This window comes from Mirounga angustirostris, unplaced genomic scaffold (genome assembly GCF_029215605.1).
Source record: "Mirounga angustirostris isolate CCGP_5_RB_7025 unplaced genomic scaffold, mMirAng1.0.hap1 SCAF_2, whole genome shotgun sequence".
Classification (NCBI taxonomy): domain Eukaryota; kingdom Metazoa; phylum Chordata; class Mammalia; order Carnivora; family Phocidae; genus Mirounga; species Mirounga angustirostris.
In genome coordinates, this window is record NW_026991710.1 from 34,669,285 (window position 1) to 34,681,056 (window position 11,772).

General features: G+C 50.4%; 1 protein-coding gene across 1 annotated transcript; it reads right to left on the reverse strand.

The window, feature by feature from the left end:
* Positions 1-1,193: 1,193 nt before the first annotated feature.
* PHOX2B (paired like homeobox 2B) lies at positions 1,194-3,956 on the reverse strand. Its single transcript, XM_045879469.1, has 3 exons — positions 3,716-3,956; positions 2,685-2,872; positions 1,194-1,709 (listed from the first exon to the last, which is right to left on the reverse strand). The coding sequence occupies exons 1-3, from the start codon at positions 3,954-3,956 to the stop codon at positions 1,194-1,196; spliced, it is 945 nt and encodes a 314-aa protein (XP_045735425.1).
* Positions 3,957-11,772: the final 7,816 nt, after the last annotated feature.

The following is an 11,772-nucleotide window of genomic DNA, read 5'->3' on the forward strand; positions in this document are numbered from 1 at the left end:
CTGCTTGAAGAATGGAATCATCAATATACAGTCCATCCACCATACAGGATGTGAGTCCATTTCGGATTGAACAGAAATGCAAACCGAGACACTTCTGCAAACTTGTGTGTATGCCTTTCGTTGCTCGGTAGATTTCTCTGCAGCCAGTTGCGTGGACTGCAATTGACTCTAATCCAAAGCAGTGCCAAAAAGTTCGGTAAAAGCTGGTGGAAGAAGAAAACGCCGGTGGGGGTGACGGGAGAGAAAAAAAGGGAAGAGTTGCGAAATAGGAGACCGTTTGCAGAGTTTGTGGATGAAAAGGCATCTCATGTATAGGGCATCTTTCAAGGGCCGAGTGGCTGCAAAGATTCGGGGTTGGGAGTTGCAACTGTGTGGGGTTCGGATGCACTAACGGTGGGATGGTGCTTGGCGAGGTGGGACGGGCAGGTGGGAGTGAGGAAGTCACCTTGGCCGCGGGGACAGTCCGCTCGAGTCGTCGCCCGCGGCAGCCCGAACCCAAGGACACGAGGGGAAGGGGGGCTGGAAGGCATCCCTACTCTCCCTTGAGGAGGAGCCCCAGGGGAGTCTGTGATGTCGGGAGGGGTTCACAAGATAGACGGTGCTAGCTTCAGCCTCCCTTCTTCCCCACCTTGTTTCCCCTTGGATTTTCAAACCTTTCCGGGTTGTTTGTTGGCTTGTTTTTAAAGTGATTGCTGCCTTCCTAATGTTTGTTTTTTTGTTTTTAATTTGGGGGGATTATTTATTTTTATCTTTTTCTAAGCAAGTCACTGAGTCGGTTGTGCCCCCCCTCACTCTCCCTGTCACCTGCTCGGGCCACAGACACACATTCCCCGAGACACACAGACACCGACACGCAGACACAGCCCCCTGAGAGTGCCCCCGAGTCCGGGCCGCGCTGCTCGCACCTCGCGGTCAGCAGGCGGAGCCCTGGCCGGTCTGCGCGGCCCTGAGGCAGGTGCGAAGCTAGGGAAATTTTGAGTTTTGTGTTTTGGGGGGTTCAGGATGGGGGGTAGGAGTGGGGTTGAAATGGGGGCGACGCCATTTTCTCTTTATTCTTATCGCGATGACTTTAGGCTCTCAATGAAAAGCCACGGCAGCAGCGACGACAATAGCCTTGAGCCTACCCGCTCGCCCACTCGCCCGCCCGGACCGGCTCGCCCGCCGCCGCCGCCGCCGCCGCCGCGCATCCCAGATCAGAACATACTGCTCTTCACTAAGGCGGCTTTGGCACCGTTGGGTCTTTGGAGCGAAGATAGGACGCTGGCGAAGGGGCCCCCGAGCGAATCCGGGATGGAGGTGATGGGGCCGGGGCCGGGAGCCCAGCCTTGTCCAGGGCCCCCGGCCGCAGCCAGGCCTCCGGCCGCCGCCGCCGCCGCCGCCGCTGCCGCCGCCGCCGCCGCCGCCGCCGCCGCCGCCGCGCCGCCCTTGCCGGGTTCGCCTCCCGGGCCCCCGGGCCCCGCCGCCCCCGGGGCTCCTGCCGGGCTGGGCCCGCCGCCGCCGCCGCCGCTCGCCCCGCAGCTGGGAGTGGGGTTGGGGTTGGGGCCGGGGCCCCCAGTGCTGTCCGGGTCGGTACTCTTGGCCTCTTTGCTCTCGTCGTCCCGGGACGAGTCGGACTTCTTTCCCGAAGAGCCGTTCTTGGCGGCGGCCGCGGCCGCCGCGGCCGCGCGCTCCTGCTTGCGGAACTTGGCGCGGCGGTTCTGGAACCACACCTGGCGGGAGAGGCGAGGCGAGGCGGTGAAGCAGGGAAAGAAAGAAGGAAAGGGAAAGGCAGAGCGTGGATTAGGACGGGCCACGTTCCGTTTCGGCTTGTTTTAAAAGTCTGCCCCCTCCCTGTTGCCCTTGCGTCTTCGCAGAAACTTTCTTAGGGTCACCGGAGCAAGCCAGCGAAATGGTTGCTTGCAGGAGAAGTTAAAAGACCCCGGGTCCCAGAAAGGCCCTAAAATGGAAGACTTTATTTTGGCGGGCCTTTGCTCAGTCTATTTCTGGAACCACCCCACCCTCGCCGTACCCGCTAGGCCGCAGGTCTAAGGTTAAAGGCTAATTGGTAGAAGGAGGAGGGGGGTCTTTGGGTTTGATGGTTTGATGCTCGCCGCGCATCCTGGCCGTTGGGCCTGATACAGCGTACAATGGGGCTCACCTGGAGAGGCGCCTTGGCCAGCTCGTGAGTGCACCTGTTTCCCTAAAAGGTTAGAGTTAGCCGCGTTTCATGACCTCCATGGAGTCACAACCCCTTTGCAAATGCGTTCCCAGTCATAGTTACCGGGAAAATGCACCCACACTCAAGGCTCCAAGTTAAAAGAACTTGAGTTAGGAGGCAGAAAAACAAAAACAAAAAGCCCACGTCTAATACGGGGGCAAAGTCTGCACTCCTCCCACAAGGCACTTTCTGTCCTGCAAAAGCCTAGCTCATTCACGTCCCAAGACCCCGAAAGTCTCCGCAGGGCTACGTGGGGCGGGAAAGGCTTCGCACCTGTGCACATATAAACAAGAGCGCGCACCCTAACGCTGCCTCGTGCGCACAGCCCCTCCGAACTTGGCCCCTCTGCTCAGCCGTGGGTCCCGGGCCCTTCTTGTCTTTGAGAGGCCCGGGTATTCGGAACCTTCAGGAGCACCGCCCGGTCCCCGCCACCGTACCCTAGCGGGCCCGGTGCGGCGACGCGGGGTCGGTTTGTGGGCGCGCGTACCTGGACTCGCGCTTCGGTGAGGTCGATCTTCAGGGCCAGCTCCTCCCGGGTGTAGATGTCAGGGTAGTGCGTCTCTGCGAAGACCCTCTCCAGCTCTTTGAGCTGCGCACTAGTGAAAGTGGTGCGGATGCGCCGCTGCTTGCGCTTCTCGTTGAGGCCGCCGTGGTCGGTGAAGAGTTTGTAAGGAACTGGGGGACGACAGAGGGGACAGCGTGTGAGCAAAACTGTCTGGAGCGCGCGCGCCGCGGAGCCGGAATGTGGGGACTCCCAGGTCAGGTAGCTCTGGAGCGGCCACCGACGCCCGCGCGGGCGACGGGCTGCGAGCAGCTGCCGAGAAAAACCGAGCAAATTCGTTATATACCGAAACCGGCGAACTTCGGGCTGTGGCGGGGTCCCTCTTGCCACGGGGCCTTTGGGTGGGTTGAAATAGCGCAGTGGGGACGGCCGAGGGCCGGGACACGGAATAATGCTTTGATAAGGAAAAACGAGAGAGGAAAAAAGTCCAAAAACATCAGTCGGAATATCAGGGAACCAGGGAAGAAGTTACCCAACACTCCCACTGTTGGAACTTTTCAATTCTCAGAAGTTGACCCTGCCCAAAAGTTGGGGGGAAAGTGCTGCAAAAAAAATAATAAATTAAAGAAATAATCATAAAAATGACCAGCCAAAGAGGTGTGAGCCGCTGTCGGTTCTTAAAAAAAGAGAGAGACACTGCCAGTAATGAGCTTTACTCTTTGTTATTTAATTATTTTCTAAGCTTTACGTCTCATCGCAAAGTAAATAAATTATGCCTATCATTTTGGCAGCTTAAGATAATTTTGTTGGCGGTTCGGGTGTGACTAGGATAGTGTAACCCTGTAAGTGAATTACCCCTCCCTGCAATCGCTTCTAACGTGATAAATTCTTTCATTTGTGTAAGCAAATTTCGTTTGGTAAATACTAAACACATTTCCATTTTCAAATGCAATCAAGGCTTCCTATATACGAGCGGAAAGGCGGCTTCCTCGGCTGAGAAAGCTGGCGGTCCTTACCTGCGGCGTACGGACTGCTCTGGTGGTCCCTGAGGGTGCCGAGGCTGCAGGATCCCGGCGTGAGGGACGGGCAGCCGGACGTGGCCCCAAAAGTGGTCCTTATCGGGTTATACTGGAAGCCACTGGCCTGGCTGCAGGAACTGAAGTCAGCATAGGCTGAAGCCAGGCTCGAGGTGTCCATCCCAGCCATACAGGACTCGTAGGCAGAGGAATTGAGGTAAGAATATTCCATTTTATACATTGAAAAGGCTCTGGATGGCTCAGCCAAGTGGAAAAATGAAATAAAAGATGGGTATGGAGAAGGTGGCTGGAGTGGGGAGATGTGCACAGCTCAACGCCTGCCTCCAAACTGGCCTCCTTACTACCAGCAGAGCCTAGTTTTATGAAAAAGCCTCCTATGAGATGCCTTGTCTGAGGTCTCTAGAGCATATAGTCCTCATAATAAACTTGGCTCTTTCCACTTGGACAATAGCAAAGCGGTTGGTCTTATTGCTGGCGCTTTTTACATGACAATAACTCATCCGTCTATTGGGCTGGCACTGGGGAACTGAGCTGTCCAACCTCCCTATCATTGATTCCTGCATCTCTAATTAGAATTTAATACCACACCATTACGCACTGAGCCCCTGATCCTCCCTTCTAACCAGCTCCCTGCCCTTTAATTCAATCACACTACTTGGAAATAATGAAAGTTGGGTGACGATTCTCCCTGATCCAATTTCCCCGAGCTTTTAAGCCTTTTTAACTGATCATATACCTTAGGCATAAATTGAGATAGTGTGTGTGTTTCCCCCTTCTTCGTCCTCTTTTTTTTCCCCCTTGGTTAGGGAGAAGAAACCTTGATGTCATAGAAAACCTGTTTTGTAAGAGCGTTACACGCTCAATTTAACAACAAGCCTACCCCCTGAAGTGCATGAAATGTTATAAAGGACTGGGACATTGACAAGACTCAGGCGCCCTGTAACGTAGAGTAAGTGGGCCAAGGGGGTTTATGTGAAGGATAAGCGGATTTCTTTAAAATACACCTGGTAGAGGGGGTTAAAAAAAAAAAAAGAGCATCTTATAAATTGCATTTCTTGTCGCAGCTTAACATGCTTTTCTAGAGACTCCGCTTACACAGCTGTTTAAAAAATAAAGCAACATCTGAGTAAAGCTCTTGAATGTGAAACATCTGGATTGTCTCTACCGATGACTTCTTTGCGGTCTGCTCCGTGTCTTTCTGCATTAGCTTGGGGTTTGCATTTTGTTGGTTTGGAGGTTCTGTGCGGTTGTTGATTTTAATTACACCACGACTGGCAAGTGGGCGCCAAATGTCCCTAAATGTGTCTCCTCTTCCATCCCTCCCGGCCACTCTCCTCTTTTATCACCTACACTTTTGCAGGTGCCCTCAATCTACCAGAGACCAGGGGCTTCGCAAAGAGGATTGCTGTCCGCTTGCCTTTTAGGTGTGTTGACTGCAGTGAGCGAAATCTTTGCTCTCAAAATGCCCAGGCTCCAGGTCGAACACTTTCCTCCTCCAACTCCTCAGACTCTTGGGTGCTGGCAGCAAGGTACAGACAAAGAGGCGAACGGTGATTTGGGGACCTCAGTGGCCCCATGATTTAAGCGGAGGGTAATTTTCATTTGGTTCGTTAGGCTCTAGCAGAATAAGGAAAAGTATTTCATTAAATCTTTTCTCTCGGTAGGCAAGAGGAGGAATGCTTAGTTCAATCGCCGGGTGGTGTAAACAAACCCTGGATATTTTATATGAATTAAATGTGTAGATAATTAGTTTTATTGCATTCATTACCCCCTTTATGTGCTCTGTAACAAGTCAGTAATTAAAGTAACAAACTCATAAAGTCTTTATAGGGGCATTTAGGCGTTCAGTGTTTGCCAAACTAAGTGGTTTAATTCGATGCTAGTGCTGGGGAGTGGATGGGCGCCCGCTCTCCACTGCCCCCGTGTTTTATTGCGCACTAAACTGCAGCGGACGCTGTAATGGATTAAACAGGGACGGAGGCGCCCCAGCCTTCTGCTTCTCTGCTGGGTGAGTTTCAGGCTGATTTCAGGTGATGGCGCATCCTCTGGACGTTCCCAAGACCTAATGTCAGGAGTGCAGGCAGCAGGACCCATGGAGCAGCTTGGTGATAGTTTTATGGGGAGGGCTGATAGTTTTATTGCAGTTGTATGTTGTACAATGCGTATTTGATAAAGAAGGGCCCTTGGTGACCAGTGTGCACTTTTTTGTGCACGGGGGTGAAATGAAAATAAATGTGTACAAGGTTGTACTCCGGCGAGAAACAAATTGCAACGCTCTAAATGGTTTTTCTTTATGGTCACCAGACAAGAGGAGAAAAGAGATGCAAACATCCGTCTTCGGTTCCCTAAACCTAAAGGCCAGCAAAGACGGATGGGAATCCAAGTGTTATTACAGTGGGGATTTGTCTTTATCCCGTTCTCATGAATATGAATCTGCATTTAGATCGGGAGGTGGCTGTGCCCCTTCGGACGCTACACATGGAATTTCCCCACCCTTATTTACACCACCACCCTCCCCCCCCCCTTAAGGGAGGTGGAGGATAGGTTGTCAAACATAGGGCAGCGATTGTCCAGGTTTCTCGAACCCCTCGAACTTTTGGGGGCGTGCCTCCTGGTTTTCCGAACGCGACCCTGCTGCCCCAGGCCCGCATTCATGGGGTGTGGATGCAGGGAGCACTGGCCTGGGTGGCGCCCGGCTAGCCTGCTCCTCCCGCTCACATGGAGTTTCAGCCGTTTCTCTGCAGAAGTGTGACACAGTGTCTGGGAGGGGACGCGTTTTGGCTTCAAGGCCCTCGGCTTGGCAAATACCGGGCTTACACCTCTCTTGGCGCCCGTGCCTCGGGGCACCGGGGGTTGTGTCTCCGCCGGGTGTACAGCGCGCGCTCTCTGCCCAAGAAGCTCCATCCCCGACCGGTGTCACGCGGTCTGCGCCCGGGGCCCGGGCCCTACGCCCGCCCGGAGTGCGCGGCAATTACACCTTGCATCCCAATCTGCAGACAGTCCCCGGAGGCCCCTATAGCCCTTGGGGCGGAGGTGGCCTCGGCCCCGGAGTGTGAGGGGAGCTCGGAGGAGCAGGGTTTCTGTCAACAGCTACTGAGGGTGGTGGCTCTTGAGTGACGATGTAGAACTTAGGGATTTAGTCGGTGCAGGAGGACAGCCTCTGTGCGCAGGAGCTGTTGGCGTGGGGGGTGCTGTGTGCCGCTCTGGGGAGCTGGATCTGGGGGCTTCCGAGGGTGACACCGGGAGAAGCCAGGGGAGCGGGGCCCAAGGCGCCCCGGCGAGGGAAGTGCGAGGCCGCTGGGGGGTGCCGGGGCGGGGTGGGGTGTGAGCGGCAGGCCCAGCCTCGGCCGGAGCTGGGCACCGCCCCGCGCTCCCCGCGGCCCCGCGGCCCGCGCTCCGGGGCGCCCACCCGCCTCCCTCCCCGCCTCCCCCGCCCCACAGCCCCGGGCTCTCCCCGGTGCCCCGGTCAGCCCAGGCCTCTCTCCAGGCGCCCTCTGCTGCCCGGCCTCGCCCGGGCGGGGTGCTGTGCGCCTCCTTCTCTTTGTACCAGGGGACCTTTCAGCGCCGGGACCGCACGGTCCGATGAGCAAATGCGCTTGCTTGACTTCATTTTCCCCTTTGTAGGCCTTGTAGGTTTATTTTGTTCAGTGTCACCGTCCCTCTTCCCACCCCACCCCGCCCCCACCGTCCCTGGCCCGTCGTCCCCTCCTCTGTGGGTCTTTTGTGGCCCGGGGTCCTGCTTCTGCTCCGAAGATGAAAGGCTTGCGGGGCTGGGCCAGGCCGGAGCCCCAGCCCCAGCGCCCTGTTTTGTTAGAGTTGTGCTTTCTACACGCGAGCTCTCCCCTAAAAGTTGTACCAAATGGTTAATTTAATTATTCCAACTATAGACCAACTGCTTCAGCAGCCTCCACCACGCGTCTGGGAGGAAAAAAGAAACCATCTATAAGAAATAATCTAATAAAAGTGAAGTGTAGAAAAACCCCTCCTGATTTTCAACCGGCACAAATAGAATTAGAGCTTCAGCATCCTTTTCCCAAACAGACCTTTTGTCCAGATCACAACTTCAGCCAACCAGCAATGTGTACAGTGCCTGCTATTTATTTTAATAGAGGCGGGTGGGTAGCAGAGATAGATTGATAGATAAATGACCGCATGGATAGATGGATGGTTTGATCCATCTTCTTCTGACTTCCCTTTCTTAATATGTGTACACGGTTGATTTTTTTTTTTCCCTGCCGATTTTCTGAATCAATAATGGAAAGGCAATGCTGTGGTAAAAGAAAGAAAGAAAAAAGCCATTTAAAGCGCGCGCACACACACACACACACAAAGGGAAGAAACTACGGGCATATATACCATGAGAAAAAAAAAATGTTTACATGCTACCCAGTACCAAATGAAAAAGGTTGAAAGTTTAAAAGAAACTTTTCTTTCCTTTTCTTTGCCATTCATAGGAAGGTTTCTTTTTCTTCTTCTTTTTTTCCTTGAAAGTCAGAAAGAATGTTAGAAGACAAGGAAACAAAACAGCAAACAAAATGCCATTGTATTGTAGTAGCAATTCATGGGAAAACGCTTGTCAACCTCCTAATGCCTCACTCCTAGGAGGCTGTTTTGAGGCTGTTTCACCGCAGGCAAAGCACAATAACATGGGAATGAATAAAATATTAAATACCAGTGAGAGTTTCAGAGGAATTTTCTTTCTGATTGCTTTATTTGATATTGCATCCAAATTATCCTAGCACAGCAAGGCCACTGACTGCCAAAAGCTCCCCTCAGAACCAACAATTCTCTCAACCAGAGAATTTAAAAGGCAAGATTTGTCCTTGGGTTTCTCCAAAAAGATTTCTGCAGGCAGGAGCCTTTCCCATTCACCTGCACTAAGAAAATGACCTAGTCGGAATTTATTGAGACAGCATTTCCCTGGAACATCAAGCAAACCAACCACAGCATCCCCAAGTATGAAGATCCACTGATAGAGACCGTCTCCTAGCATTTTAGAATTTTTTCCTCATTTTCCATTTGCCTAGCAACCATAATACACGTTTCATAATAGAAATTCTTCGTATTTCTGGTAACTAACCTCCTGGCACTGTGGGACTAACAATCATTAACTGATTGACAATAGTGTGTGCAAAACAATTAGCACAGTGCTTGGCACCTGGAAAGAATCCAGTGAATGTCAGACATGAGTATGATGATGATGGTGATGATGATGGTGGGGATGACGATGAAGAAGATGATGATGGTGGTAGAGTCTCCTTGAATTGCATATTAAACACTTTGGAATTTAGACAGTGCATGGACCCGGTCTTTCCTATTGCATGTTTATAATGCATATGAAAGAGCAGGCTCTAAGATACCAAATAGGAGAAAATAAAGCAATCGGGCAGAAAATTTCTCTTAAGAATTTACTGGAAGACATGTGTGTATAGAAGTTAATTATATGTTTTGTCTTATTTTTTACACAATATTTATGCAGGATTAATGTAGTGCTTTACTCCTGCATATAAATATTATGTGTCCAGGGTCATGTCACTTTAAAAGACATCTGCCCTGGGTTAGCTGTGTGGGTTTGGGTTGGAGCTTTATGGCTAACTCATAGATGGTGTTTCTGTATTTAAATTCACTTCAGAGACACCCCATATGTAAATGCTATCCTCCATATAGCTGATGGGATACAGATCTCCAGTATGTATCTTTTTAAGCACATCATCACGGAAGAGCCCCGTTCTACTTCTCTAGTTGTCTCCCTGACCAATGCCATGATTACTCTTTTTTTTTTCTTTTTGCTGGAGCTTGGCTAATAGTAGTAACATCTGCTGGGCTGGTGGTGGGGAGACATGGGGCATTTGATCAGAGTCACAGATGTAAAAGTGACATCTGCTTGTAACAAAGAAAGGAGAAACAAAATTAAATTAGGCAGGGAGGCCTTTCTGTCTGAACCAAAAAAGAAAAAAAAAAAAACTATTTGAAAAAGGAGGAAAAAAATAATCATGAGCCCTGAGCAAGCTTGCAGGGTGCAGAAGAACATTTATGGAGAGGATCATGATTTTCCAGGCCAGCAGCTGCCAGAAAAACTAGAATAGCAACATCCTAAGGTAGCAATGTCCTGAGACTTTGAAGGCATCTTCTTCTGCTCCAAAGAAAAGGATCGGGTAAGATTATTCTTCTCAGCTAAGCAATGTCCTGACCTGTGTGAGTATGGTATGTGTTGAGAAATCATTTTCAGGTTGAAGACAGAAAGAGGGTGGGGAGAAAGCCTCTGGGGTTAATAAATATCCCAGTATATTTAGGGGTGAGTTTGGGCAAAAACAGACTTTCATTTCATAGCTATGTTAAAACTCCTAAGAATGAGCCAGTTTTCACTGGGTTTATATGAGTGCTAGAAGATGGCATTTCTTTTTTTTTTTTTTAAAGATTTTATTTATTTATTTATTAGAGAGCAAGCAAGAGAGAAACAGCATGAGAGGGGAGAGGGTCTGAGGGAGAAGCAGGCTCCCCGCTGAGCCGGGAGTCCGACGTGGGGCTCGATCCCAGGACTCCGGGATCATGACCTGAGCCGAAGGCAGTCGCTTAACCAACTGAGCCACCCAGGCACCCGAAGATGGCATTTCAATTTGGGGTATTGTGTACAGAGAAGCAATATGTTTAGCATCCTCCCAACCTTTATGCTAGGAAACCACAAGTATTACAAAGGGGCATCCATTTTTTTCCCACTATTACGGTCTCCTAAATTTCTCCAAGTGGAATAGATTATGATAGCTTTATATCAATTAATTTCACAATAACAGAAGCCACTGAACAAGATTCCCTCAACTTCCTACTTCCCAATCTATAAACTGATTGACATCTGTGCCCACTTGCTTCTCCATTGTTCCTACTGTATCCAGGAGGGAAGCCTGTTCTAATCTAAAGCCCATCCTCCCACCATGCTTTAGAGACCAGTCTCTTCCACCGGCTCAAAGACCTTACCCAACTCCTCTTCTTAGGAATCTTCCAACACTCATGCTCACCTGGATATATCCTGTGTCATATAAACATGCTCAAGCTACATTCATACTCATAACTAACGACCAAACACTATTTTCTTCCTTGGCTATACCCACCACCACCACCACCACCACCACCATTTATCTACCTCCTCTACTTTACAGTCAAACATCTTGAAAGAGTTGTCTGTTGTTCTCACTCTCTTTATTTCTTTACTTCTCAGTCACTCATAGCTTCCTCTGACATGGTTCCCACCACTGTCACACAAATTAAACACTTCTCATTAAGGTCACCAAATCCATTGGGGATTTTCCAGGCCTCAACTTACTTTAATGTGTAAGTCACTAGGGCTGCTTAACAAATATTCCCAGTTCTCCCTATTTCTAGGCGCATGGTATGATTTAACTTCCCTAACCCTTACAAGTTAGATGTGGCCATATGACTTGCTTTGGGCAATGAAAGTTGAATGGAAGTGTAAAGTGTGACTTCTGGGTGGAAGCCTTCAGACTTAGTGTCTGAGTCTCTACCCACTCTCTTTTGCTCTGTTTTATGGCAGCTGACGGAGCTCAGGTGGTGGCTCCTTTGTCAGCCTGATTCTGGAATAAGGATGCTGTAGAAAAGAACCCCCAGTAGGCTCATAATGGACATGTAGTTTCTTAGAGTGTCAAGGAAGGATTCTGAAAGAGGTGACATCCTTTATGCTAGGTACTAAAGAGTGAGTAGCAGTAGGCAAATAAAATGGTGGTAAAGTAGAAAAGGAGAAAGTTGCAGGCATAGGAATCAGCGATCATCAGTGACTCCGAAGTCAGAGAGCATGGAGTGTTTGGGAGTCTATAAGTAGTTCCATTTAGTTTTTTGTTAGAGCAGGAAAGATTCAGGGGGTGGGAGCCACGCAAGGAGGGGCGTGATGAGACAGAAGGTAGGAGAGATGGCCAGAATCAGGTCCTGCAGGACTATGGATGCACTGTAGTGGGATTTGGGGGGAGGGAATGAAGAAGTGGGGAAGCCAAGAGATAAATTAAGAGGCTTATTCTAGGTAAGAAATG

What these genes read in the sequence shown, in the direction of transcription:
- PHOX2B (XM_045879469.1), bottom strand. Translation starts at nt 3,956, where the DNA reads ATGTATAAAATGGAATATTCTTACCTCAATTCCTCTGCCTACGAGTCC. An exon ending in GAGCAGTCCGTACGCCGCAG is followed by an intron (nt 2,873 to 3,715) that starts GTAAGGACCGCC and finishes GTCGTCCCCCAG; the next exon opens with TTCCTTACAAACTCTTCACC. An exon ending in TCACCGAAGCGCGAGTCCAG is followed by an intron (nt 1,710 to 2,684) that starts GTACGCGCGCCC and finishes CTCTCCCGCCAG; the next exon opens with GTGTGGTTCCAGAACCGCCG.